The sequence below is a fragment of the Taudactylus pleione genome, unplaced genomic scaffold (assembly GCF_031769625.1).
Source record: "Taudactylus pleione unplaced genomic scaffold, aTauple2 ptg000540l, whole genome shotgun sequence".
Classification (NCBI taxonomy): Eukaryota; Metazoa; Chordata; class Amphibia; order Anura; family Myobatrachidae; genus Taudactylus; species Taudactylus pleione.
The window spans coordinates 1059737-1086747 of NW_028284942.1; the positions used below are offsets into that span (position 1 = coordinate 1059737).

At 44.0% G+C, this 27011-nt stretch overlaps 1 protein-coding gene across 1 annotated transcript in view; it reads right to left on the reverse strand.

Moving 5' to 3' along the window:
* The window catches only part of LOC148500910 (uncharacterized), a 542640-nt gene that overhangs the window by 265395 nt on the left and 250234 nt on the right, over window positions 1-27011 (reverse strand). The window contains 2 exon segments of the mRNA XM_088451185.1: window positions 3582-3908; window positions 3993-4610. Coding sequence (XP_088307311.1) covers window positions 3582-3908; window positions 3993-4610 — 945 coding nt within the window.

Genomic DNA, 27011 nt, shown 5'->3' on the forward strand with positions numbered 1-27011 from the left:
CCAGAGCAGAGTTGAGCCCTGCAGAGTAATGTAGATCTGGAACAGGGTTGAGCCCTGAGACATAGTGAAGATCAGAGCAGGGTTGAGCCCTGTGATGCGATGAAAATCCGGAACAGGGTTGAGCCCTGTGATGCAGTGAAGTTTGGAGCGGGGTTGAGCCCTGTGAAGCGATGAAGATCCGGAACAGGGTTGAGCCCTGTGATGCAGTGAAGGTCAGTGCAGGGTTGAGCCCTGTGATGCGGTAAAGGTCAGAGCAGGGTTGAGCCCTGTGATGCAGTGAGGCTCCGGAACAGGGTTGAGCCCTGTGATGCGGTGAGGCTCCGGAACAGGGTTGAGCCCTGTAATGCGGTGAGGCTCCAGAACAGGGTTGAGCCCTGGGATGCGATGAGGCTCTGGAACAGGGTTGAGCCCTGTGATGCGGTGAGGCTCCAGAACAGGGTTGAGCCCTGCAGTGTGACTAGAATCTGGAGCGGGGTTGAGCCACGCGATGTACTAAAGGTCCAGCGATGATAACTGTAATGGTTCAGTTGACAACTGTAACAAAGGTGAGTGCAATGTACACGAAAGTAGAAGACAACAGGCAAAGTAAATAATGCAGCAGAGAGTAGAACCACAGCAATGGAGCAGAAAACAATACTTAGGCGATGGCGATGCTGAACTCTGTAGTGCGGCTGGTAGCCGGCATCAGGAGTTTAACCGGAACACGGGCAGAGATATAGCAAAGACCACAGCAAACCACAGGCATAGCAGGGATCTGTCAGGAGTCCAAGAAAGACCTGAAAGTAACGTTGCACAGACACTGAGACACAGTTAGTAATAGGCTTTATACTAGACGTCTGTGATCCATAGGAAGTTCAGAACATGTGACCCAAATGGAATCAGGTTTGAAATAATAAGCAATCTAGGAATCCCACAACGTGACAACACCTTGAAAACAGATGATCACTTTAACTCTCTATCCCTTGTATGTGAAGAACGCCAGCAAGCAGGATAGCTCCTCCAATGACCACAATGGAACTTTGGCAAAAGTAATCTATCTTTATGTACTGAAATAGTCGCAGTCCTGACAGTTTTTCTCTTACTTGTCCATTAAATTATATGATTGGTTACACACATCATTCTTCCCATTTTTTATGAGGATGGAATATGTATGGTGACAAGTTGAATGATTGAGTTACACATAAAGAAACCTTTGAGTTGTTGCAGCGTACACTGAATGTGAGTAGGGTACGCTATATATTAATCTTCCTTTGAAAACCCTTTATCCATCGAGTGAATTTTTTGTGAACCCATAGGGTGGGAGGATAAAGATACCTAGATGTGAGCATGTGAGTTTTGGTACGCTAACATCAAAAACATCTAGATAAAAATATTATAACTTTATAACATCAGATTGATACATGATAAAAACATTGCTAATATTAACATTAATAGAACCTTTTTGTGTTATGTATTTTTTTCCATATGGAGGCAGTCAGGAATTTCTGAACTTTAAGAGGTCAGAGCGAATCCATTTCTTTGAAAAGGATTAAGTATCTTTCTTATATTACCTAGGTCATTTTTTATGTATATCCAGCGCCACCTTGTGGCACAATCATTTTTTGTTGTGATGTGTGTATACCCCCTATAGTCACTCCAAGAGCATATAGTGTGATATGTGTATACCTCCTATAGTCACTCCATGAGCCTCTAGTGTGCTATGTGTAATAGTGTGATATGTGTATACAGTAGCCCCTATTGTCACTCCAAGAGCATATAGTGTGTGATGTGCGTATACCCCCAATAGTCACTTCAAGAGCATATACTGTGGTGTGTATACCCCCTAGTCACTCCAAGAGCATATACTGTAATAGTGTGATATGTGTATACCCCCTATAGTCACTCCAAGAGCATATAGCATGATACGTGTATACCCCCTATAGTCACTCCAAGAGCCTCTAGTGTGCTATGTGTAATAGTGTGATATGTGTATACAGTACCCCCTATAGTCACTCCAAGAGCATATAGTATGATGTGCGTATACCCCCAATAGTCACTTCAAGAGCATATACTGTGGTGTGTATACCCCCTAGTCACTCCAAGAGCATATAGTGATATGTGTATACCCCCTATAGTCACTCCAAGAGCATATTGTGTGATGTGTAACAGTGTGATATGTGTACACCCCCTATAGTCACTCCAAAAGCATATAGTGTGATGTGTAATAGTGTGATGTGTATACTCCCTATAGTCACTCCAAGATCATATAGTGTGATTTGTATACCCCCTATAGTCACTCCAAGAGCATATAGTGTGATGTGTAATAGTGTGATATGTGTATACCCCCTATAGTCACTCCAAGAGCATATAGTGTGATGTGTATTAGTGTGATATGTGTATACCCCTATAGTCACTCCAAGAGCATATAGTGTGATGTGTAATAGTGTGATATGTGTATACCCCCTATAGTCACTCCAAGAGCATATAGTTTGATGTGTAATAGTGTGATATGTATATACCAAAAGTCCATAATGAAACTGTTTAGACAAGATAATCAGCGCTTATTGCCGTAACTGATGTCCATAAAGACAACTATTTTATTCTGTTTGGGCAATTTATCTCATATAATAGATGTGTAATAGATCATATAAAACAGCCCTGTGAGGTTTTGCCATTCCTGTAGGAACTACATGTATGATAACCGGCACCAATTGGTAGTAACCAGATAGGCTTAGACATCTGATGTACAGATGAACGTCTTAAACTGTACTATTATGAGGCCCTAGATAATACAGATCAATTTATATACTGACAGGTCATACGTTACTGGGACATTGGTTGTTGAGCACACAATACTATAGGATGTTACTATTAGTGGAACCAATTTATTTATTTATTAGCTCTCTGGGGAAACGGTTGCTGTTAATCCGTCACCAACACACATATTAGGATTACCAGCAAATGTTGCTCATTGACTATAAATTTACTAGAAGCCAATATAGGAATAAGCATATAAATAATATACAGCGACACACCTGGTGTTAATCACATTTCTTTCTTTAATTCACAATATTTACACAATTTAGTTGTTACTTTATTCTTATTCAGATTTCACTGACAATGTTTAACATTTTATTGTAAAATAATAAAAGTTATGTTATAAAATAATCTTTATGCAACATTATAAAACTTGTTTTCGTCTGTTGGTATACAATTACAATGGTTGTCATTGGTCACACCCCCTGAGTTATTATGGAGATACAGTAGTTAGACAAATATGCGACATCTGAATTTATAATTCCTACTATACTTGTGCAGAAGCATTTCCCTTCCCCTATTCCCTTGTTGTATAAGCCAGTATTGCTGCAAACCTAATTAATACCCATCAGGTCATGGATATTTGATGTATTTTATGATGCGCAATAAGATGTGCTTTCTGTGAAAAAAGCACATGTGGGTGTGTGGAAATGAAAACATTTCCCACACTCAGAGCAAGAAAATGGTTTCTCACCTATGTGACTTCTCTGATGTTTAATAAGATCTGATTTCTGTGTATGACATTTCCCACACTCAGAGCATGGAAATTGTCTCACCTGTGTGACGTCTTATATGTGTAACAAGATCTGATTTCTGTGTAAAACATTTCCCACACTCAGAGCATGGAAATGGTTTCTCACCTGTGTGACATCTCTGATGTATAACAAGATGTGATTTCTGTGTATAACATTTTCCACACTCAGAGCAAGAAAATGGTTTCTCACCTGTGTGACTTCTCTGATGTTTAATAAGATCTGATTTCTGTGTATGATGTTTCCCACACTCAGAGCATGGAAATGGTCTCTCACCTGTGTGACTTCTCTGATGTGTAACTAAAGCTGATTTCTGTGTAAAACATTTCCCACACTCAGAGCATGGAAATGGTCTCTCACCTGTGTGACGTCTCATATGTTTAACAAGATGTGATTTCTGTCTATAACATTTCCCACACTCAGAGCATGGTAATAGATTCTCACCTGTGTGACTTCTCTTATGTCTAACAAGATATGATTTCTGTGTAAAACATTTCCCACACTCAGAGCATGGAAATGGTTTCTCACCTGTGTGAGTTCTCTGATGTATAATAAGATGTGATTTCTGTCTATAACATTTCCCACACTCAGAGCATGGTAATAGATTCTCACCTGTGTGACTTCTCTTATGTATAACAAGATCTGATTTCTGTATAAAACATTTCCCACACTCAGAGCATGGAAATGGTTTCTCACCTGTGTGACTTCTCTTATGTCTAACAAGATATGATTTCTGTTTAAAACATTTCCCACACTCAGAGCATGGAAATGGTTTCTCACCTGTGTGACTTCTCTGATGTGTAACTAAAGCTGATTTCAATGTAAAACATTTCCCACACTCAGAGCATGGAAATGGTTTCTCACCTGTGTGAAATCTCTCATGTACAACAAGATGTGATTTCTGTGTAAAACATTTCCCACACTCAGAGCATGGAAATAGATTTTCACCTTTGTGATGTCTCTGATGTATAACAAGATATGTTTTTTTGGTAAAACATTTCCCACACTCAAAACATGGAAATAGATTCTCACCTGTGTAATATTTCTGATGTGAAACAAGATCTGAATTGTGTGTAAAACATTTCCCACACTCAGAGCATTGAAAAGGCTTCTCACCTGTGTGATGTCTCTGATGTCTAACCAACTGAGATTTATATGCAAAACATTTCTGACACTCAGAGCATGGAAATGGCCTCTCGCCTGTTTGACGTCTCTGATGTGTAACATTAACTGACTGACGTATAGAACTTTTACCAGATTCAGAACAAGATAATAGTGTATCACCTTTATGAGCTGTACTGTGTGTAGCAAGATCTGAATTAATAGGAGAATGTTCCTCATGATTAGAGGGACCATATGACATATCTGCACTGTGAAGTGCTGGATGTATATTTAGGGTAATGGGGTTTTCTCCTGGAGAATCTTGTCTGATGTTCTTATCTTCTATTTTAAAATCTGGCGACACAATGAGATCTCTCTCCACGGTATTCCTGCTTGTGTGTCCATCTACAAGAAACAAATGTATGAGAACAGAAATAACTGTTTACATTGGAGAGCAAATTTTCTTGGATGTCTCAGTGCTTTCTCAAACTTAACATATCTAAGACTGAGCTGATCATCTTCCCACCATTTGGAGTCCCCTCATCTCTCTCAATTTTACTATCCATCAACAACCTCACCATCTCTTCAATCTCATAAGTCCGATGTCTTGAAAATATCCTTATCTCTGCCCTCTATTTCAATTCCTACATTCAGTCCCTCTCCCAGTCTTGCCGCTTCCACCTTTGAAATCTCAAGGATCAGACTCTCATGCATACTGGAGGCAACTTAAACCTTTATCAACTCACTGTTCATCTCTAGACTGGACTACTGTAACCTCCTCCTGTGTGGTTTTCTCAACACCCATATCTCTCCACTAAATTTGTCCTCAATGCTGCTGCTGCCAGTGTCATCTTCTCCAAACTACTGCTTCTACCTCCACTCTCCCAAAGGTCCTACACTGGCTCCCCATCACTTTCAGAACCCAAATCTAACTCCTCGCTCACCTATAAAGCCCTCACCCAATCGTGTTCCTCTACATCTTCAACTGCATCTCCCTCCACTCTACCATCACCCACTTGCCTCTGACAATGCCTGGCTCCTCTCAACTCATTATATCCTCCAACTCCTGCCTCCAAGACTTTGCCTGTGCTGCTCCCCACTGCTGGAACTCTCAACCTCTCTCCAAAGTGTCACACAGACTCTCAAAACCCACTTCTTTACTAAAGCTTTCCTGCTCTCATTCTAACCCATCTCCCATCTTTGTGTGAGCATGATTTATTTCCTCCCAGCTGCTGGCAGCTATCACAGAACTCAGCTATACCCAGAGGGTATGTATGTAACGAAGAACTCCGGCTTGCAACTTCGTAATGCCGAGCTGTTTAATCCTTAACGTGTTTCCCCACCTACTGTCATGTCAGTGGCTCCATCGGAAGGTATCAGCCCACTTTCCATACTGCCCTTTATCCTGTTTTGGCTAGGTACGCCCATGCTCATTAATTTCATAATTCATGCCTCGTTCTGATTTGGGCTGCATGAATGTGTGCGTTGAAGTTTTCATAAATCTATACAACAAGCTTCATGTATTGTCTGGCTCACACAGACATATATATTAGGGCATCATACGTTCCATACATTATCCAAAAGTAAATTTTTTCATTACTCATTCCTAGCCAAAGGAGGATAAAGTGCTTTACAAATAGAATGTAGAGGAGGAATTTATACCTTAAAGGCACTAGTGCAAAATCTAGAGAGGAAAGTTTAAATGATGTGTCGGATATGCACAGATTGTTCAATAAATTTTAGCATATGTGCCTAGCTGAGATTAGACATTGGTGGGATCAGGTCACTCTGCAGAAATATCTTGAGGGTGACCTGATACCCAGATAATTAAGAATTTTGAAGTCTTCTACTTTTAGTGAGGATACTAAGTCTACGGAGGAGTGGAATTGTATACTGGACTCTTGTTCAAAAAGTTTGATGAAATAGATTATACAATATAGGAAGAAAAAAGTAAATCCCCTTCATGGGGAAATAGAATAAGTACATAGCCTATATAAAACATACGAAACCTATCCAGAATTTAAAAGAGAGAGAGAGAGAGTAACACAGGTGAATAACAACATAGAGAATTATGAAAAAACATTGATTGCAAGGAAGGATGACAAACTGAAGCTAGGAGGGATTATGGAACAGGAGAGATACACTAGGAATAAATATAGAATTATGGTATAACATACCTTTTGATAATTCTTTTTCATCACCAGAAAACACTTAACAAGTGAAGAGGGAATCTGTGATACAAAGTTTAAGAACAGGTCCATCTGAGGCCAGGTGTATCAGGGTGGGTGTCCTGTGGACCTTGAAGAAAAAGAATCATCAAAAGGTATGTTATACCATAATTCTATATTTTTTCTTTGGGCTCCATAGGGTCCACAGGAACTACCTTGGGAAGTCCTAAAGCAGTACCCCTAAGGGTGGGGATGCTCCTGAGCAGAAAGGAGAATCCACCACCCAAAGGAAGCATCCTGGGAGGCATACATATCAAAAGCATAGAACTTTATGAACATGCTCACGGAAGACCAGGTGGCTGCCTTGCAGAGTTGTTCAGCAGGGGCTCCCTGTCTTACCGCCCACAATAGTCTGACAGACCGAGTGGAATGGGCTGTCACCTTATTAGGAACAGGGAGATCAGCCAGAGTATAGACCTGCGAGATGGTCATACGAAGCCAGCGAGACAAGGTTTGTTTGTTTGCTGGCCAACCTCTTTTGTGAAAACCATATAACACAAAGAGTGCAACCGACTTCCTGATGAATTTGGTCCGATCCACATATTACGGAGGGCTAGAACCACATCAAGGGAAGCCTCACCTGAAGATAACTCAGAAGACTTAAAGGCTGAGACTACAATTTCCTCATTAATATCAAAATAAGAAACCACCTTTGGAAGGTAACCTGCCTTGGTATGGAGGACAGCTCTATTTGGATGGAACACCAAATATGGAGAGCGACATGACAGAGCTGCCAAGTCAGAGACTCTGCGAGCTGAAGAAATAGCTAGGAGAAACAGCATCTTCGCCGTCAACCATCTCAAGTCCACCTTATCCAGGGGTTCAAAGGGATACGTCTGCAGAGCCCTGAGAACAAAAGACAAATCCCACAGTGCCACCGGTGGGAGGAAAGGAGGTTGCAGCCGCAGTACCCCCTGCATGAATGTTCTAACATCTGGCAGAGGAGCAATCTTGTGCTGAAACCAGTCAAAGCCGAAACCTGGACTCTTAAGGTAGCCAGGCGAAGACCTAAGTCTAATCCTGCCTGGAGAAACCCAAGTATCCTGGATACCTTGAATATCTTAGGGTCATACTCTTTGTTAGAACACCACAGAAAATGGGGGCGTGGCCTGGCAGCCATCAGGGACGGAAGTATGGCTCAAGAGCTCCTGATAGCCCTTCTCTAAAACTGCCTACTGCTCAGTTTAAAGGCATCTTACTGCCAAATATTTAATTTCCCCTGCGTCTCTCACCCTGAGAGTGGCCAACTGAGGTGTCTGCGGTGCCTGGGTGACCTTCCCTGCCTCCCCGAGTGCTGCGGCCTACCTTCCACCCTGAAGCCGGGACCTAGATTTGAGAGGCCCTCCGACTTCCATAGCTGCATAGCTGCACTGCCGCGAGTGTCCACCTGCTGCCTTCAAGCTCAAGGGCAACAGACACATATCTAAAGGTACCCTGGGGACTTACCTAAGTTGTTGGGAGTTCCCCATATCAAGACCACAGTGTGGGGGACGCTGAGCTCCGGTGCTCCGGGACGACGCCATCTTGTTTTTTTTTTCTGCAATATTCTCCATAGAAACAGAGCTTGTATGAGGTGTGAGCTCCCTCTGGTGGCTGAAACGTATATTACATGGCACACTGATGCAGTTCTCTATGCCTGATGATTAAATTCTCTGTCCTGTCACCCTGATATCTCAATGGCCTAACACTTTTCTGAGTTAAGTGGAACATACATTCACGTGATACCCATTTTTATTCACTTTATTTTTCTTTATTTATTTTTTTTATCGTGAGAGATTACGCTGGATTTTACTTTGGGCCCGAAAAAAGTTAATGTCTCTAAATCTGTCTCAAAAATAGCCTTTTTCAAACCCTTTCCTCAAACTGTTAAAGCTATCGGGATGGAGATGTTGGCTTCCCAGAAAACTAAATTGACTACTCCATCTAATGCAAGTTCCTCCCCCACTCATACCGATTCTGCACCGAGTTCCCCTAAAGATTGTGACTCTCTCACGGTCAGCACCATGAAACTACTCCTCTCACAATTTAAAGTAGAGGTTGCTGCGGAATTTCGTGCCACTCTTCAAGCTTGTCAACAGTCAATTGACGACCTCGGTGATCGAACAAATAACCTTGAAAATAAAATGGAGGAGGTAGTCGGGTCACACAATGACCTCATAGTTCAGCATGAGTCTCTCCAAACTGAAATTACTGCTCTTCGGGAGAAAGTCGGAGATTTGGAGGACAGATCGAGACGCAACAATATTAAACTCCGAGGAGTTCCTGAAACTGTTCCCCATAGTGGTCTCCACGAATTTACGTTGAATTTATTTTGGAAGCTCCTGCCTGAAGCGCGATCAGATGACCTTCTTATTGATCGCATTCATCGACTCCCAAAAGCCAGAAGTGCTCCGGAGGGTGCATCTAGGGATGTATTAATGCGGATGCATTTCTTTCATATGAAGGAGGCATTATTGAAGGCAGCTAGACCTTCAGAGGAATCAGCAGCAGCTTTGAAAGGCCTCCAATTATTTGGTGATCTCTCTCAAGCAACATTGGCAAAGAGATGCTCCTTCTATCCAATTACTAGTGCCCTCAGGAGAGCTAATATACTTTATCGATGGGGTTTTCCTACCAAACTCCTAGTGTCACGTGATGGTTCCACAGTCATAATTACAAACCTGGATGAAGGGTGGAAAACCCTATCTAGGTGGAACATTGCTGGAAATTCTTTTGATTCTTCATCCAATCAAAACCTGCAGAAAGACTGATCTATGGCGGGATTTCAAGCATAAGTACACATTATAATTTTCTTTCTGCTGTATGCTACTATATATAGTCTGAGAAAGTTTTGTGAGTATTTTGAATGTCTTAGTTTATTCAGAGTGGCAATAATGCATTTTCACTGTATTATTTTACTCGATTTCTAGTATATGTTTCATTTACAAGTAGACCAGTTACTTATTTAAATTTTTGTATGTATCTCTGGATACGTTTTTTTTATATGTTACCAAGTTTTGTATGGCCATGTTCTCCTAGGGGGTTACACTTGGGTACTGTTTATTTAGGGGTAATGTTTCCTGCCCCTTCCCCGTAAATTCGGGGGGGAGGCTGAAACTACAAGCTATCTCTTTCACATAATTGCATTGTCTGAGTGATCTCGTTTGTATTTAGAGATATGGTTATATGCTTGGTTTATTTATAGTGTTAATTAACTGTTTCGTTTATGGGTGACGGGGATAGGCTACTACCCCCCAATCACAAATTCCTAAGAGTCGTAGTTTTTTACACGACTCTTGTTGGCTCCAAGTGGGGTCGTTTATGTTCTCTTATACCCCTTCTAATGTCTGCTGTTTTTTTTTTCCTTTTTCTTTTCTTTTTTATCTATGTTACCCTATCATGTGTTTCTCTTTTCCCCAGCCAGATTTGCAATCCCAGGATTGTTATTTTGATGTTGGTCACTGCACAGTATTTTACACCTTGTTTGTATAGATATGGTTAATTTATTATCAATCAATGCGAAAGGATTGAACTCTCCCCAAAAAAGAAATTTAGCACTGCAGTATTTTTCTAAGGTTAAAGCCCACAATTGTTGCGATTCAGGAGACGCATTTTCAGCAGTCTGCCCCTCCAAGATTTAATGACGTCAGATTCCCTCATTGCTACACAACTAATGGGCCTCAAAAGAAAGCAGGAGTAGCCATCCTTATTTCCCAACATTGCGCATTTACACTAACCTCAAAATATGCAGACCCTCAGGGAAGGTATCTAATTCTAGTGGGACTACTAGATAATGTTGAAGTTACTATTGTCTCATGTTATGTTCCAAATACAGGGCAATTGGCCTTCTGTAGAAAATTCTGTTTGACTTTACAAAAACACTCTAAGGGAGCATTATTGCTCCTCGGAGACTTTAATATGATCCTGGATCCAACCATGGATAGATCCCATTCAACAACTTCCCGTTAAAATAGACCACAGGAGTTTTCAAAGGGTTTCCAGCAGCTTTTAGTAGAGCACGGGTTGTTTGATGCCTGGAGAGCAAAACACCCTACAGTAAGAGATTATTCCTTTTATTCGAATGTCCATAGGACTTGGCCCTATGTGATAGATGGACCTTATCCTCTATTAGTAGTATCAATATTGTTCCCATGACTTGGTCAGACCACTCCCCCCTTTTTGTTAAATGGGATATAGGGAATTGGAGAGTAGTCCCGGGCCCGTGGAGACTAGGTAATCACCTGTTGACTCAGCCGGAGGCTCATAAAAGCAGTTCAGGAGGCTATTTCTATTTTTCTTAGTACCAATAAGCCGGAAGAAACTTCCATTTTTAACTTTTGGTGCTCATTGAAGGCAGTTATTAGAGGTTCAGCAATTCAAGTTGCGGCTCGGCTTAAGAGAGAATATAAACAACAGTATGAGAAAGCGGAAGTTGAGGCAGCGCAAATTGAAGAAGCTCATAAAGCAGACCCCTCTAATAAAATATTATATAAACAACTCCTCAATGCTTGAGAAAGGGTGAATGTCTTCTCATTTAGAGAAGTACAGCGTAATATTGCCAGATTAAATCAAAAATTTATCTATGTATTTGGTAATCGAGCAAGTCGACTGTTGGCTAGTAAATTACGTGGACGAAGGGCTAGGGGTCAGATACAGAGAATCTGCAATCACCATGGGGCTAAGGTATCGGACCCTGTAAAGATAGCTAATGCTTTTGCAACCTATTATGCGCAACTTTATAACCTCAAAGATGACCCCAATACTGCCCAACCAACGGCAGCCCTTATTGAGCAATTCTTGAGTGGGCTTTCTCTCCCGAAATTGTCTTCTGAGGCTTGTCTGTCCCTTAGCACTCCTTGGACTCTGGAGGAAATAGATGTAGCCATTAGTAAAATGCAATCAGATAAGGCTCCAGGTCCGGACGGCTATTCTGCCAATTTTTACAAAACATTTAAAGCTGAGCTGGCTCCGGTTTTGTTGTCTGTGTTCGGTGAAGCAACGGAATCTAAGCAATTCCCTGAAGAAATGCTGGAGGCACGTATAATTGCCATACCAAAACCCGGCAAAGGCCCTAATGCTGTAGCTAATTACCGACCTATTGCTTTGCTGAACACAGATGTCAAGTTGTTTGCCAAAGTGATTGCTAGTCGCCTGTCTCAACTGTTGCCGGTTCTCATTAAACCGGATCAAGTCGGATTTGTGATGCATAGGCAGGCCCCAGACAATACACGTACAGTTCTCAATATTATAGAATATTATGACTACCGTAAGGAGCCTTTGTTGATCCTATCGCTTGATGCCGAAAAGGTGCTTGACTGCCTGCACTGGGGTTATTTGATGAAGGTTTTACACAGTTTCGGTTTCCAGGGAGGTATTTTAGATTCCATTTCGGCCCTATATACTTGCCCTTCTGCGAAGGTATTTGTAAACGGTTGTCTATCTGACAAATTTGACATAACCAACGGCACACGTCAGGGGTGCCCACTTTCGCCACTCATCTTTGCGCTTGCCATTGAGCCTCTGGCGGAGACGATCAGAACCCTCAAATCCATACATGGTCCCTTGCTCGGAGGCTTCTCCCATAAAATAAACTTATTCGCAGATGATATTTTATTGTGTTTACTCCACCCAGAAGAGTCCCTTCCAGCATTGCATGCCATCTTGGATCAATACACAGCAGTGTCCTTTTACAAACTCAACACAGCAAAGACAGAAGCCCTCCCTCTTAACATCCCAACTGTAATTTTGGAGAAACTACAGGAGACGCATAGATATACATGGAAATCTAGGTCCCTCAAATATTTGGGGGTGCATTTAGCTAGAGACCATGATCTTATTGAATGTAATTTTGGGCCCCTCTTGAAAGCTTATGAAACTTTAACAAAAGAATGGATGCTACATGAGGTGTCCTGGCTAGGAAGGATTGCGGCTGCAAAAATGGTGCTTCTCCCTAAACTAATGTATTTATTTCGGACCATTACTAGACCCCTATCTAAATCCATATGTAACAAATTTTACCAAATACTCACTAAATATATTTGGAAGGGGAATCAACCCAGAATAGCGAGAAATACCCTCTCCCTCTCTAAGGAGACAGGCGGAGTGGCCTTCCCAGACTTGGAGAGATACCATTCAGCGTGTATACTTAGCCAGGCAAGGGACTGGTTCATAATAGACTCTCCCAAACCCTGGGTAATTATTGAAAGGGAACTTATGCATCCCTTTCCCCTTCCTGATCTATTCTGGCTGCCCTCTTCTGAAATCTCCTTCAGACCGGGATTCTGTAAAGCAGTACAGACTACAATAGTATGTTGGCATACCTGTGTTTCCTTAGATGAGGAGATTTCCCTGCCTTCTCCTAATCTGTCTCTCTGATCAATAGCCAATTTGATCCCTGATATGCACTTAGGTTCCTGGGCGAAGGCGGGCCTCTCTTCTTTGGGGGATGTATTCGCAGGGGAGGACTTGGCTCCTTTTGTGTCCCTTCAAACACAATTTGGTTTAACGAGGCAGGACTTTCATAAATATTTACAGCTGAGACATTAGTTGCACAGTCACCTCCCTTCTCCACTTAAAAAACCTGCCTTCCCATTGCTACTGCTGACTCGTATACGAGCCTCTAATCACACAGGTGGTATATCTTGGTGGTATCAGTATCAGATAATGTTAAAAAAAAAAGGGAAACTTCCGTGTCAGCTTAAATGGGAGAGGGATCTGGCTGTGAACCTTTCTGATGAGGACTGGAATATTATTTTTCGTTCCAGTTTTACTATATCCAAATGTATCAGCCATTCAGAAACGTATTACAAATTACTTCAGAGAGCTTATTTTACTCCTGAAAGGCAGCATAAGATCTGACCCTCTGTCTCTCAATATTGCTGGAGAGGTTGTGGTTTGGTAGGAGACATCTTTCATGTCTTTTGGTCCTGTCCTCTACTTCGCCCCTTGTGGAATGCGGTATTTTTTATGATTAGTAAAATAGTTGGTGTAACTATTCAGGCGGAGCCTCTAGTTGCCTTATTCCACTTTTATCCTGGGGAATTATCACGTGGCGAGAGATATATTATGGGTCATGTGCTGATTGCTACAAAAGCTACAATTGCTCAGGGGTGGAAGACAGCCTCTCTCCCCAACATCACAATCATAGAAAACAAGATCCATAAGCATTTTGTTTTTGAAACAACGGGTGAGAAATACTCCTCCTCCGTCAATTCCATCCATATGAAATGGTTTAAATGGGGAGAATATAGGGAAAAACAAGGCCATTCCACCATTTATAGTGTTCCGGTTGATCTCGGTGTTCTCTGTTCACCTCACGCAGATCCGTGGTAGCTCCATTAACTGATTATTTAGTATTTTGTCTGATATATGTTGCGAAGTGTTTTATAAAACATTTTTCTTGTCCTAAAATGTTTAATATCAATTATATGTACAAGGACCAAGATCGATTTGATTTATATTGTGATGTGCAATATGTCTGGCTTACCCTTTTTCCCTTCTTTTTCCTTCTGTATCCCCATTTCTTTGTATTAAACTTTCAATAAAAACTATTATTAAAAAAAAATACACAGCTCCTCGTACCCATTACATCACATTATACACAGGTCCTCATACCCGTTACACCACATTATACACAGGTCCTCGTACCCGTTACACCGCATGATACACAGGTCCTCGTACCCATTACACCACATTATACACAGGTCCTAGTACCCGTTACACCGCATCAAACACAGGTCCTCGTACCCGTTACACCGCATCATACACAGGTCCTCGTACCCATTACACCACATTACACACAGGTCCTCGTACACGTTACACCGGATCATACACAGGTCCTCGTACCCATTACACAGCATCATACACAGGTCCTCGTACCCGTTACACAGCATCATACACAGGTCCTCGTACCCGTTACACAGCATCATACACAGGTCCTCGTACCTGTTACACCGCATCATACACAGGTCCTCGTACCCGTTACACCGCATCATACACAGGTCCTCGTACCCGTTACACCGCATTATACACAGGTCCTCGTACCCGTTACACTGCATCAGGGGCTGGCAGGCAACTTTTAGCCTGGGGGGCAAATGCATGCAGGCGGCCCTGGCAGAGGAGTAGCGTGTAGGCAGGGTGTCCGAAGAATATGCGTGCTACGGCGCCCCCCCAAGTGTTCCAGGGAGGAGGCGGGTCCATTTGGGATTAATGTAAGGTAAAAGTAAAGATTAGGGCAGCCCCCTGTCGTAGTGCCCATATGCAGTGCTCCCATGTGCCACAGGAGAGAACACCCTTATGCAGGCCTCCAGTTGTGCCCCCAGTAATAGTCCCCCCCTTGTAGTGCCCCCAGTAGTAGTCCCCCCCCTTTGTAGTGCCCCCAGTAGTAGTATTCCCCCCCTTTGCAGTGCCCCCAGTAGTTGTATTCCCCCCTTTGCAGTCCCCCCCTTTGTAGTGCCCCCATTAGTAGTAGTCCCCCCCTTGTAGTGCCCCCAGTAGTAGTAGTCCCCCCCTTTGTAGTGCCCCCAGTAGTAGTAGTCCCCCCCTTTGTAGTGCCCCCAGTAGTAGTAGTCCCGCTTTGCAGTGCCCCCAGAAGTAGTAGTCCCCCCCTTGTAGTGCCCCCAGTAGTAGTAGTCCCCCCCTTTGTAGTGCCCCCAGTAGTAGTAGTCCCCCCCCTTTGTAGTGCCCCCAGTAGTAGTCCCCCCCTTTGCAGTGCCCCCAGTAGTCCCCCCTTTGTAGTGCCCCCAGTAGTAGTCCCCCCACTTGTAGTGTCCCCAGTAGTAGTCCCCCACCCCCCTTGTAGTGCCCCCAGTAGTAGTAGTCCCCTTATAGTGCCCCCAGTAGTAGTCCCCTCCCCCTTGTAGTGCCCCCAGTAGTAGTAGTCCCCTCCCCCTTGTAATGCTCCAAGTAGTAGTAGTCCCTCCTTTGTAGTGCCAGACCCCCCCCCCAGTAGACACACAATATAAAAAACAAAATAAAAAAAAAACACTTACCTGAATCCCCGCTCCCGCCGCCGCCATCTGCTCCTCCGTCTGTCCTCCCGGGCTGGGCCGCTCTGCATTATGGGAGAGACGTCATATGACATCATGACGTCTCTCCCATTGCCCACTGCGGGAGCCAGAAGATGGAGCGGCTCCCACAGTGGGCGCAGCAGCTAATGAGAGTCTGACAGACTCTCATTGGCGGCTGCTTACAACAAACACACAGCTGCCGGAGCCGGTGGCTGTGTATTTGTCAGTGTAGCGCTGACCGAACTCCGTCCGGTCAGCACTACACACGCGGTGCAGCCTGTGTCACAGTGACACAGACTGCACCGGCCCGCATGACGCTGCGGCCCCGGGGGGCACATGGCACCCTGCCCAGCCCGCCACTGCACTGCATTATGCACAGGTCCAGGTACCCGTTACACCGCATTATACACGGGTCCTTGTACCCATTACTCCAAGTTATACACAGGTCCTCCTACCTATTACACCACATTATTGAATTATTAAATTATTGAATTACATTTCTTGATAACTGAACATTATATTATTATATATCACCCTCTCCCTCATTCCCCCCACACCCTGCCTTTTTCCTTTATACACAAGTTATCACTAAACACAGCAGTGAGGCTGAATTTTCTACATCAGAGTCATTTTATTGCAAGGTTACAAGAATATAGTTTCCTCCTGTAGTAACACTTGGAATGTTATTTGTTGAATATTTAATACTTTATTTACTATAATATTGTGTGAATGTTTTGCTGCTAGAATAGTGCAAGAAAAGCAGATTATAAAATGAGCAGCTGCTGTATCCTGCAAACCTGGGGGCAGACACACAAGCAGCAGATAAGGTGGGTGGAGCTGGAAATCCGTAACTAAAATAATGGTAACAGCAGCACAGAGTATTTCAGCTCATATAACTCCATTACAGCTATGATCAGACAAGACTGACATGGATACAGCTAGGTAACAGTACAGAGTAATGATGTGAGGCTCCCGGCATACTGGTGCAGTGACGCTGTGCTGTGCACCTGTATATAGATAACAGATCATACATCCAACGCTCAGAGATGTGCAGCATCCTGGCATTTTCCATCAGGTGGGGTCTGTACGTATTAGGAGCCATCCATGAGGAATAGCTGTCCTGGCTTTCTCTCTTTGGTATAATTATGGTCCTTACATTAATGATGAGAGTAACATCCTGCACATAATAGTCCTGTAACGTCCAGTTACTCATACAGAGCAATTCCTGTTATTATTCATGGCTTGTGTACAATGTGTCATTTCTGTATTACTCATGTGTTATAAGCTGCAGGATATGATACTCGCACAGCGCTGTCATTCCCTCCATGGCACACATACAATAGAGATGACATATTATCTAATACATATGTACTAACATAATGCTGATATATACCATGATAGGAGGTAATAACAGGACAGGCCAGTGTATCCATGCAGGTGCCCATCAGAGAGCAAATCCCCAACACCAGAGCGGTGTCACAGTGACAGGAGACAGGAAAGAGGGGCACACGTGTAAGACAAAACCTTTCTTGTTTGGGTATGAGAAATGGATACTAAGACAGTCACAGTATAAAGGTACTAAAAGCAAAGTTAGGATAAAGCTAAAACAGAAAAGAATAAAAACTGCATTACAAGAACCTGGGAATACGGAGAGCTGGTGCAGCCCCAATATATACCTATAATCACCCCAATATATACCTATAATCACCCAATATATACCTATAATCACCCCAATATATACCTATAATCACCCAATATATACCTATAATCACCCCAATATATACCTATAATCACCCAATATATACCTATAATCACCGGTACCTAAAGTGACAGAGTAATACAGGTTTATGTCAGTTTATATCCAGTTCTGAATGAGTCATAGTAAATGTCTGACTGACCAATACTGACCCGGCTTATGCCTGACGTTTATTCTTCGGTGGCCCTGACCTCGGCTCGTATCCTGGTCTATAGCTGACTGCCCTGTCTCTATGTTATTTCTCCTGCCAGCTGTGGCCTAGTGTGACCAGCCCGTGAGACACAACTCACTCTCATGCAGAAACCTCTATACTTCCTTGTGACATCTCTGGTAAAATCAGTGTTTCCACTAAATCCCGTCTTACAGCAAATCACTAGATCTTACATCTAGGCCATCACAGAACATGTGCACCACCGAGAGGACAACTGGTCACTATTCCAGCTTTACTAACAATGTACAAAAACTTTCAGGTAAAAAAAGTGTGGTAAATACTAACAAGCGCCACACGCAGCTGTGTTACCCCACATGGACGTCAGACAGGTCCGTACAGCGTTCGGTTTTCTTACTTGTTACCAAACTCTTTATCTCATATATTTGTAGGTGTATAACAAAGCTTGTATTGTCCTTTCTGTGATTTCCTCACTACCAAATAATCTCCATCTCCTGACCCTGCACATTACTGGTGGTGTCACCACTGTGGGAGGTGAGACAGTGCAGGACATACTGAGGACAATCTGTACTGATCCTACTTATCCTGTGATGTCCCTGTATTATTCCTCCATTACTACGTACCCTGCTCACATCTGTATTCTGCTGGGGATATCGGGAGCCTGATGCACTTAATGGACATTACTGTTAGTGGTTTATATCAGGATCAGCAGCTTCCTGTGTCCTAACAGTAATTACATTATCTAATAATGTATAAATTACATAAGTGATCATATTAATGTCCTTATCTTATGGAATAGTGTAAATAGTAGGTTACAGAGGATCTAATTAGAAGGAACAAGACATCAGACTGCTGTAAGGAGATTAGAGATCCATTTACCAGGAAACCCAACCAGAGAATACTGGATCCAGGGAGATAAAATCAGAGGTTACAGATGTCATTATATCACCCATCTCACACCATCACTTACAGCCCAGTCATTACATGATGTCATAGTTTCCCACTTCCCATATTACATCCCCAGGACATTGTCACGATGACAGATTAGTTATGTCCCTATATTACATCATGTGGTCTTGTTACTGCACAAATAGGCCAATAGCACAATAATCTAATACAGAGATTCCCAGGGTTGCCATTAATGCCACTACAGACCAGGGTTTAAGGATATCCATGCTTGAGTCCAAATGGTTATATCAAACTGACTGAGGTACTAAGTGACATGTGCTCAAGCATGGATATCCTTAATACCTGGCCTGTAATAGCGAAGTTTGGAAAACTCTGATCTGATGGAATAAGGAAACTGAAAGCCATTACATTAGGAACGCTGTTGAAGAGCTAGGATGGTGACATCCGTGTGGATATATAATAAAAGTGTTATATATTAGTATATAGTGAGATAATGCAAATGTCATTTACCCTTCGCTAAGCAGGGACAGCAATCTAGGCTAACATTGTATTCATGTTTGTTTTGAATATTTTCAATAACAATACAGTACTGCAAATACCGCTGCAAATTCTATATATTTCTAGATGCTCATACACATTGTTTTTTTCCTGTGTGATGTTTCTGATGACTAATAAGAGCGGATTTCTTTATAAAACATTTCCCACACTCAGAGCATGGAAAACGAGAGTTATGGTAAAACTTACCTTACCTGTTAACTCTCTTACTTCGAAGTCCATAGGGTCCACAGGTGGTGGTTGAGGACCGGGCACCAAAAAGTTAAAGCTTTGCCCCCAAGATTCAACAGGCCTTCCCCCTATACCCTGCCCCCGAGCCACTTCAGTTCATAACAAGCCTAAGGCCGTAGGAGAGAAGACTGGTGCACACAAGAATCACAATCACACAGACAGAAAACATGTGACCGGGAAACATAGCCCATAGAAGCCAAGTGCATCAGGGCGGGTACCCTGTGGACTTTGAAGAAAGAGTTAACTTTGTTAAGTTTTACCATAACTCTTGTTTTCTTCTTCAGGGTCCATAGGGCTCCACCGGGAGACCTTGGGGATGTCCCAAAGCAGTTATTCAATGGTGTGGACAGAGGACCATGTGGCACACTTACAAAGCTGTTCAGCTGAGACTCCACGTTGAGCTGCCGAGTGGAATGGGCAGTGACAGTAGCCGGTACAGGAAGGCCTGTCTGCGTGTAAGCCTGGGAGATAGTCATGCAAAGCCATCTGTCCAATGTCTGTTTATTAGCTGGCCATCCCATCTTGTGAAATCCATAGAGCACAAATAGGGAGTCTGTTTTCCTCAGAGAACTGGTACGGTCTACGTCGATCCTGAGAGCATGGACCACATCGAAGGAGGCCTCACCTGCCAAGAGGTCAGGTTAATAAAAGGCCGGGACTAGGATTTCCTCATTAATATGGAAATGAGTAACCACCTTGGATAGGAAGCCAGGTTAAGTTCGGAGAACTACCCTGTCCTGATGGAAGATTAGAAATGGGGAATGGGATGACGGCACCCCTTAATCTGACACTCTTCGGGTGGACGCCATAGCCGGAAGTAAAAGTTTTCGCTCTGAGCCACTTGAGATCCACAGATTCCAAAAGGTTCAAACGGAGTGCCCTGTAGGGCCTGAAGAACCACTGACAAATTCCACAACACCACAGGAGGGACAAAGGGAGGTTGTATGCGGAGGACACCTTAAAGGAAGGTATGGACATCCGGCAGTAAAGCAATTCTATGCTGGAACCAAATGGACAGAACAGAGACGTGCACCTTCAGCGAGGTAAGGTAGAGTCCAAGGTCCAACTCTGCTTGGAGGAAGGCCAGCACTCTAGAAATCCTAAACACCTGATGGTCATAGTTTTTGGCATCACACTATTGAAAGTATGTATGCCACTCTCTATGGTAAATCCGGGCAGAGGCTGGCTTGCACGCTCAGCATAGTCTTGACTACAGAGCGAGAACACTCTTTAGACCTCAGGAGGGATCTCTGAAGAGCCACGCCATCAAAGACAGACATTCCAGGTGTGGGTGAAGACAAGGACCCTGAGACAACAGGTATGGCTGCTGAGGTAGCAGGAACAAGGCATCTATGGAGAGGCTCCAAAGATCTGAGTGCCAATGTTGTCTGGGCCAGGCTGGGGCCACCAGCAGAACAGTGCCTCCTTCTTGTTTGAACTTCTGAAGAACTCGAGGAAGAGAGACTGGAGGGAATAGATACGCCAGATGGAAGGTCCATTTCACGGACATTTTGTCTAAGAAGGCTGCCTCGGTGTCCCATGTTCTGGACCCATACACTTGCAGTTTGTGATTGTGTCTGGAAGCCATGAGGTCCACCTCTGGTAGGCCCCACTTGTCCACTAGGAATTGAAAGACTTCTGGGTGGAGACTATTTCCCAGTATGCACGTTGTGACGGCTGAAGAAGTCCGCTTCCCAATTTAGAACTCAGAATGAACACTGCGGAGATGGCCAGGAGGTGACCTTCAGCCCATGTGAGAATGCGTACTTAGCCGATGTCCAACGCTCATGGAAGGAGTGTTGACCGGTCACTGCGCTCCATTTGTAAGGAGACTGGCGTGCGTTGTAAGGAGTACCCATTCCGGGATCCAAAAGGGGTGACCTCTGGTTAAATGGGATCTGTAGCCACCAGACGAAACTCTGGCAAAAGAACCATTGTCTGAGCTTTGATCCAAAGGGGCAACCCGTTCTACCTGGATAGGATTAGCTGTTGCAGGGGCATGTAGTGGATCCTAGAACTTGCATTGCTGAGTGGACTGACATTCGGCAACTGCGTATGAATCTGCGCACACTTATTTTCAGTGTGTAGATCTTGTCTGCTGTCAGGAAGATTCTCTGACCCGGAGAACCTAAAAGAGCTCCCAGACGGACCATCCTCTGTGGAGGGTTCGGGGAGGACTTTTTCCAGTTGATTGACCAAGTGTGCCTCTGCAGGAAGGCAATTGTTACCTGAAGGTGGCATTGAGGAACCACTGGGGAGCTTGCCAAGAGCAAGAGGTCATCAAGGTATGGCAGCAGGCTGATTCCATGACAGCACAGGTTGGTCGCCATGACCGGCATAATTTTGGTAAAGACCCGTGAAAATGAAAATGTTGCTGTAGCACAGCAAACCAGAGATCGCTGATAAGAGGATGCTGTAGGTACGCATCCTGAATATCCAGATACCTTAAAGTCCAGAGGCTCCATATCCAGTACAATAGAGCGCAGGGTTTCCATGCAAAATGTAGGCACCCTGATGAATTTGTATAGGGATCTGAGGTTGAGGATAGGCCGATAAGACCCATTTGGTTTCTGCACCGAAACAGGGTAGAATAATAACTGTTCCCTCACTGACAGGAGGAACTGGAACTATTACCTCCACTTTAATGGCTTTCTGGATGAGCAGGGCCCTGTTCAGGTCTGATGGAGGGCCTGTGTAGAAAAATTGGTGGGGTGGCCATCTCTGAAATGAGAGGGCATACCTGTGAGAAGTCTCTTATCCACACGTCTGTGGTTGTCCAACGCAATTCCTGGGCAAACTGAAGACGTTGGCCTCCTACTCTGGGGTCCCCCAGGGGGAGGCCCGCCCCATCAGGCTGAAGGCTTGTCCTCGAATTTTGAACCAGGACGTCTGGTGGCCCAGGGCTGCTTGGTCCTATGCTTTGTGGCCCTAGTGGAAGCCGATTGCTTAGGAAAGGACTGACCTTTAGGTTTGCCTTTGGGATAAAAGGACCTAAAGGACGTTGTCCGAGGCCTTGCAGTAGTTGCTGATGGCAGAAAGGCGGTTTTTGAGGCTGTTAATGTGGCCACAATCTTGTACAAGTCGGGGCCAAACAAGATCTTCCCATTGTAAGGTAATGCTTCTAAGACTCTTAGAATCTGAATCCGCCATCCATCACCGCAGCCACAGAATACGGAGGGCAGACACCGCCGTGGCCAAAGATATAGAAGCTAGGAGACTGGCATCCAAGGATGCTTCTCGAATATATGAAGCTGCATCTCTTATGTGAGCTACATAAGACATCTGATCCCAAGAGGCATCTGAGGGACAAGATTCTTCAAGGGTGTCTGCCCAGCTCTCAATTGTTTTAGCCACCCATGCAGTAGCCATGGTTGGGCAAGTAATGGCATTTGAAAGAGAGTACACAGATTTAAGGCCAGTTTCAATCTTTCTATCTATAGGGTCCTTCAGTGAGGAAACTGTAGGGATAGGTAATGTAGCGCTTTTAATCAAATGCATAACATGGCAATCAACTGCTGAGGGAGTCTCCCATCTTGTACAATGAGCTGGAGGTAAAGGATAACAAGAGGTCAGGCATTTTTGGGGCTGAAACCTCTTACTAGGAATCTGCCAAGCTGCTGCCATGTGCTCAACTAGTTGATCTGAGAGCGGAAACTCTGCTGAAGCAACGTTTTGTCATTTAAATAGTGGGTGCTTTGATGTGGGGGCAGGCTCATCTTCTCTTTGTAAGATAGATCTAACTGCTCGCACCAAAGCAGGTATATTAATTTTAGACTCTATGCTTCTTCCCCTGAAGGAGATTCTGCAGTAGAGATCAGTATCTTCTGCCTCCTCAGATGACAGCTGCGTGGACTGTGAAGATAGCACAGGACGCTTAGTAGACTTAAGCTGGATACACACTATACAGATATATCTGCAGATGATCGTTCATACACACTGAATGGCCATCTGCTTCTAGCCGTGGGTCCCAGCAGCCAAGGGGCGTGTCCCATCCCCCTCCTTGGCGGCTGCCGCTGTGTACGGGCAGTATGCAGACCGCCAGTACACACTTGCCGATGGACAGGTATGTCTGCAGACATATCTATCCATCAGCTGTGCAGCACAGCCAATGCGATATGTCTGAGAACTATGTGGATCACAGACATATCGCAGGAACACACTTGGCGATGGCCAGCAGATATTGGCCAATCAATTGATCGGCCAATATATCAGTCAGTGTGTACCTAGCTTCACTGGGTAGCGGCTTCCCACCTTGGAACATATTTTGAAAGGCTGTAGAGGTAGCCACCAGACTCTGTACTGAGTGTCTACCCATGGAGAATGCAAGGAGGTACCTGTATTGCTTTTACCTGTTGTGGCAACACCATAGCGGCGACCCGCCTTACCTGTCCCCTTAGAATCTGGGTTGCAGTCTAAGTCTGTCCATGGAACTGGCTAGCAATGTCCCCGGGATGCCCGCCGCTCTGATGTGTAACAAGATATGATTTATGTGTAAAACATTTTCCACATTCAGAGCATGGAAATGGTTTCTCACCTGTGTGAGTTCTCTGATGTGTCACAAGAGCTGATTTACAGGTAAAACATTTCCCACATTCAGAACACGGAAATGGTCTCTCACCTGTGTGAGTTCTCTGATGGACACCAAGTTTGCTCTGCTGCGCAAAACATTTCCCACACTCAGAACATGCTAATGTTCTCTCACGTGTATGAAGCTTTATATGTCTAGTAAGATATCTTTTCAGTGTAAAACAGTTCCCACACTCAGAACATAGAAAAGGCCTCTCAGCTGCATGAACTTTCTTCTGATGTACAGAAAGACTGATCTGCTTGGTAAAACTTTTCCCACATTCAGAACATAACAATGGTTTATCAGCTGTGTGATCTGAGCTGTGTGTAACACTACTGGGAGTATCAGGGGAGCATTCCCCATGGTTAGAGGGATCAGATGATATATCTGCACTGTGAGATGCTGGATGTATACTGGGGGTAATGGGGTTTTCTCCTGGAGAGTCCTGTGACAAGTTATCGGCTAGGTTACAATCTAAAGATAATATGAGACGTCTCCCCGAGTTATTCCTGCTGTGTCCATCTGCTGGGAACAGAAAAATTATATGGGAATTAGCATCACTTCAGAACTATACGATACTGTATAACTATAATAAGACATGCCCGGCTGTAAACCAACATCTCCATACTGTGTAACTATAAGACGTGCCCGGCTGTACCCCAACATCTCATACTGTGTAACTATAAGACATGCCCGGCTGTACCCCAACATCTCATACTGTGTAACTATAAGACATGCCCGGCTGTACCCCAACATCTCCATATTGTGTAACTATAAGACGTGCCCGGCTGTACCCCAACATCCCCATACTGTGTAACTATATGTGCCCGACTGTACCCCAACATCTCTATACTGTGTAACTAAGATGTACCAGGCTGTACCCCAACATCTCCATACTGTGTAACTATAAGACGTGCCCGGCTGTACCCCAACATCTCATACTGTGTAACTATAACACATGCCTGGCTGTACCCAAACATCTCCATACTGTGTAACTATAATAAGACGTTCCCAGCTGTATCCCAACATCTCCATACTGTGTAACCATAATAAGACATGCCCGGCTGTACCCCAACATCTCATACAGTCAGTGTTATTTCCAAGTTTCAGTTGTGAATGTAGAAGTCAGATAGCAAATAGGTAACTGTGACCGGATAACCTTGCCTACGCCAACAGCCACAGATATTTTTTTGATCCCACTGGATCTTGGGGGGGATCCCATTTGAATCTTGGATCTTGTAGGGATTCCCTCTTACCATCAGTAACCACCTGTTACTGACTCTGCCCACTGTGCCATTGGCATGCAACTTTGCTGCCACCACCAAGATCTTGGACTGGCACCTGAAAAGCACTTCTCTCAGGCTCCTACATCGGCACCTGAACTGCCTCTGCTGCATATGCTTAGACTAGCTGCAGCCACACCTCCTGACTGGTGTTGGCTGATACCCACTGGTCCCTCGCAATGGACCAGGCCCAGCAGGGTAGCTGGCAGCGGGTTTGAACTCGGAGACACTGGGCTCAAATTAAAGCAGTCGGAAAATGGAATAGCGCTTGGTGCAATTCTGATGTCGCAGGATACAGATGAAGTCATCTCAAAGTCAAGATGTTTATTGCTCAAATAGTTTTCAAAAATACATTTCCCCTTGGGAGTATCACAGCATACAGATGATATGGCAGTTCATACCTTCTTGATGTTCAAAAAAATTCAAACGAAACAGGCTCAAATGCCTTCTTTTATCTTACTCCAATACACAATACCACAAGGGGTTAGTCCACCCTGTAGTTATTACCTGATCAAGTGCATTTGCCTTGCATGCACAAGGCATGCTCAACTTTAACATTGTCCCTAATGGACAGTGGTGAGTGCTTACTCCTCTATGCCTGAGCCCACCTGTCGTCATTTTAGACGCCCAGGTGCCGGCATGTTTGGGATGAGAAAAAACTTCCCTACAATATGTACTTCCAGGATTCTGCTGAGGGGGACGTCCACCTCTTCTACCTGAATCTGGGCTCCAGAACAAGGCAGACAAGATCCCCAGCCAGTAGTCTCCTGGTCACTTTGGAGCTCGCTGAAAATAATTAGCTGACTGCACTGGCCAGTTCCCCATGCACCTCTTTCAGGCATGAGGCTGTATGGGGGGGGGGGGGGGGGCAGTCCATTTTTCTCTGGAAGGGGCTGGGGATCCAGCAGCCCACAGAGAGCTCTACATCCCCCGAAATTCCAGGGAAACACAGGTAAGTGCAATTTATTTAAAATGTATTTAAACATTTTTAACAAATGCATTGCACACACACGTATATTATTATTATATATATTTATATATATATATATATATATATATATATACACACATACATATACATACACATACATGCACACACACACACTCAAACATACACACACATTTGGTGTGACTGGTGCCCTACAGCACAAGGCTTTTATATACTAAGGCAATAAATACAGAAGAAAAAAGTAACTTTTTATTTTAATTATATTTACATATTTGGAATACTAGTACTGGGTATTTAATCATGTTACTGCTGGCATTACCGGGAGCTGCTCTCCCAGAACACAAAACAAACTAATGGACTATGCAAGAGATTTAATGGAACTCTGAAGCAAATTGCTCCGGGCATTTGTGACTTCAGAGGGGGGTGACTGGTAGTGAACCCTGAAGCACTTCCTGTTTATCTAGAGGAGCCATAGGAGTTCATCGATTTCTCACCCTTTGAGTTAATATATGGACGCAGAGTCTGTGGACCCCTCGACCTGTTCCGTGGGTCTTGGGTAGGGGAGTTGACTCACCAAGATGTGTCCGTGGTGGAGCATGTGTAAAAGTTCAGAGATCGGTTAAAAAATCACCAGGGCTCATGTGTCAGGGTCATTGAAGTTAGGCAGAAAGTGCTTGTTTTGGTGCCCACTCTCCAAAACAAGCTCCAGGCTTCCTGGACGGGGCCAT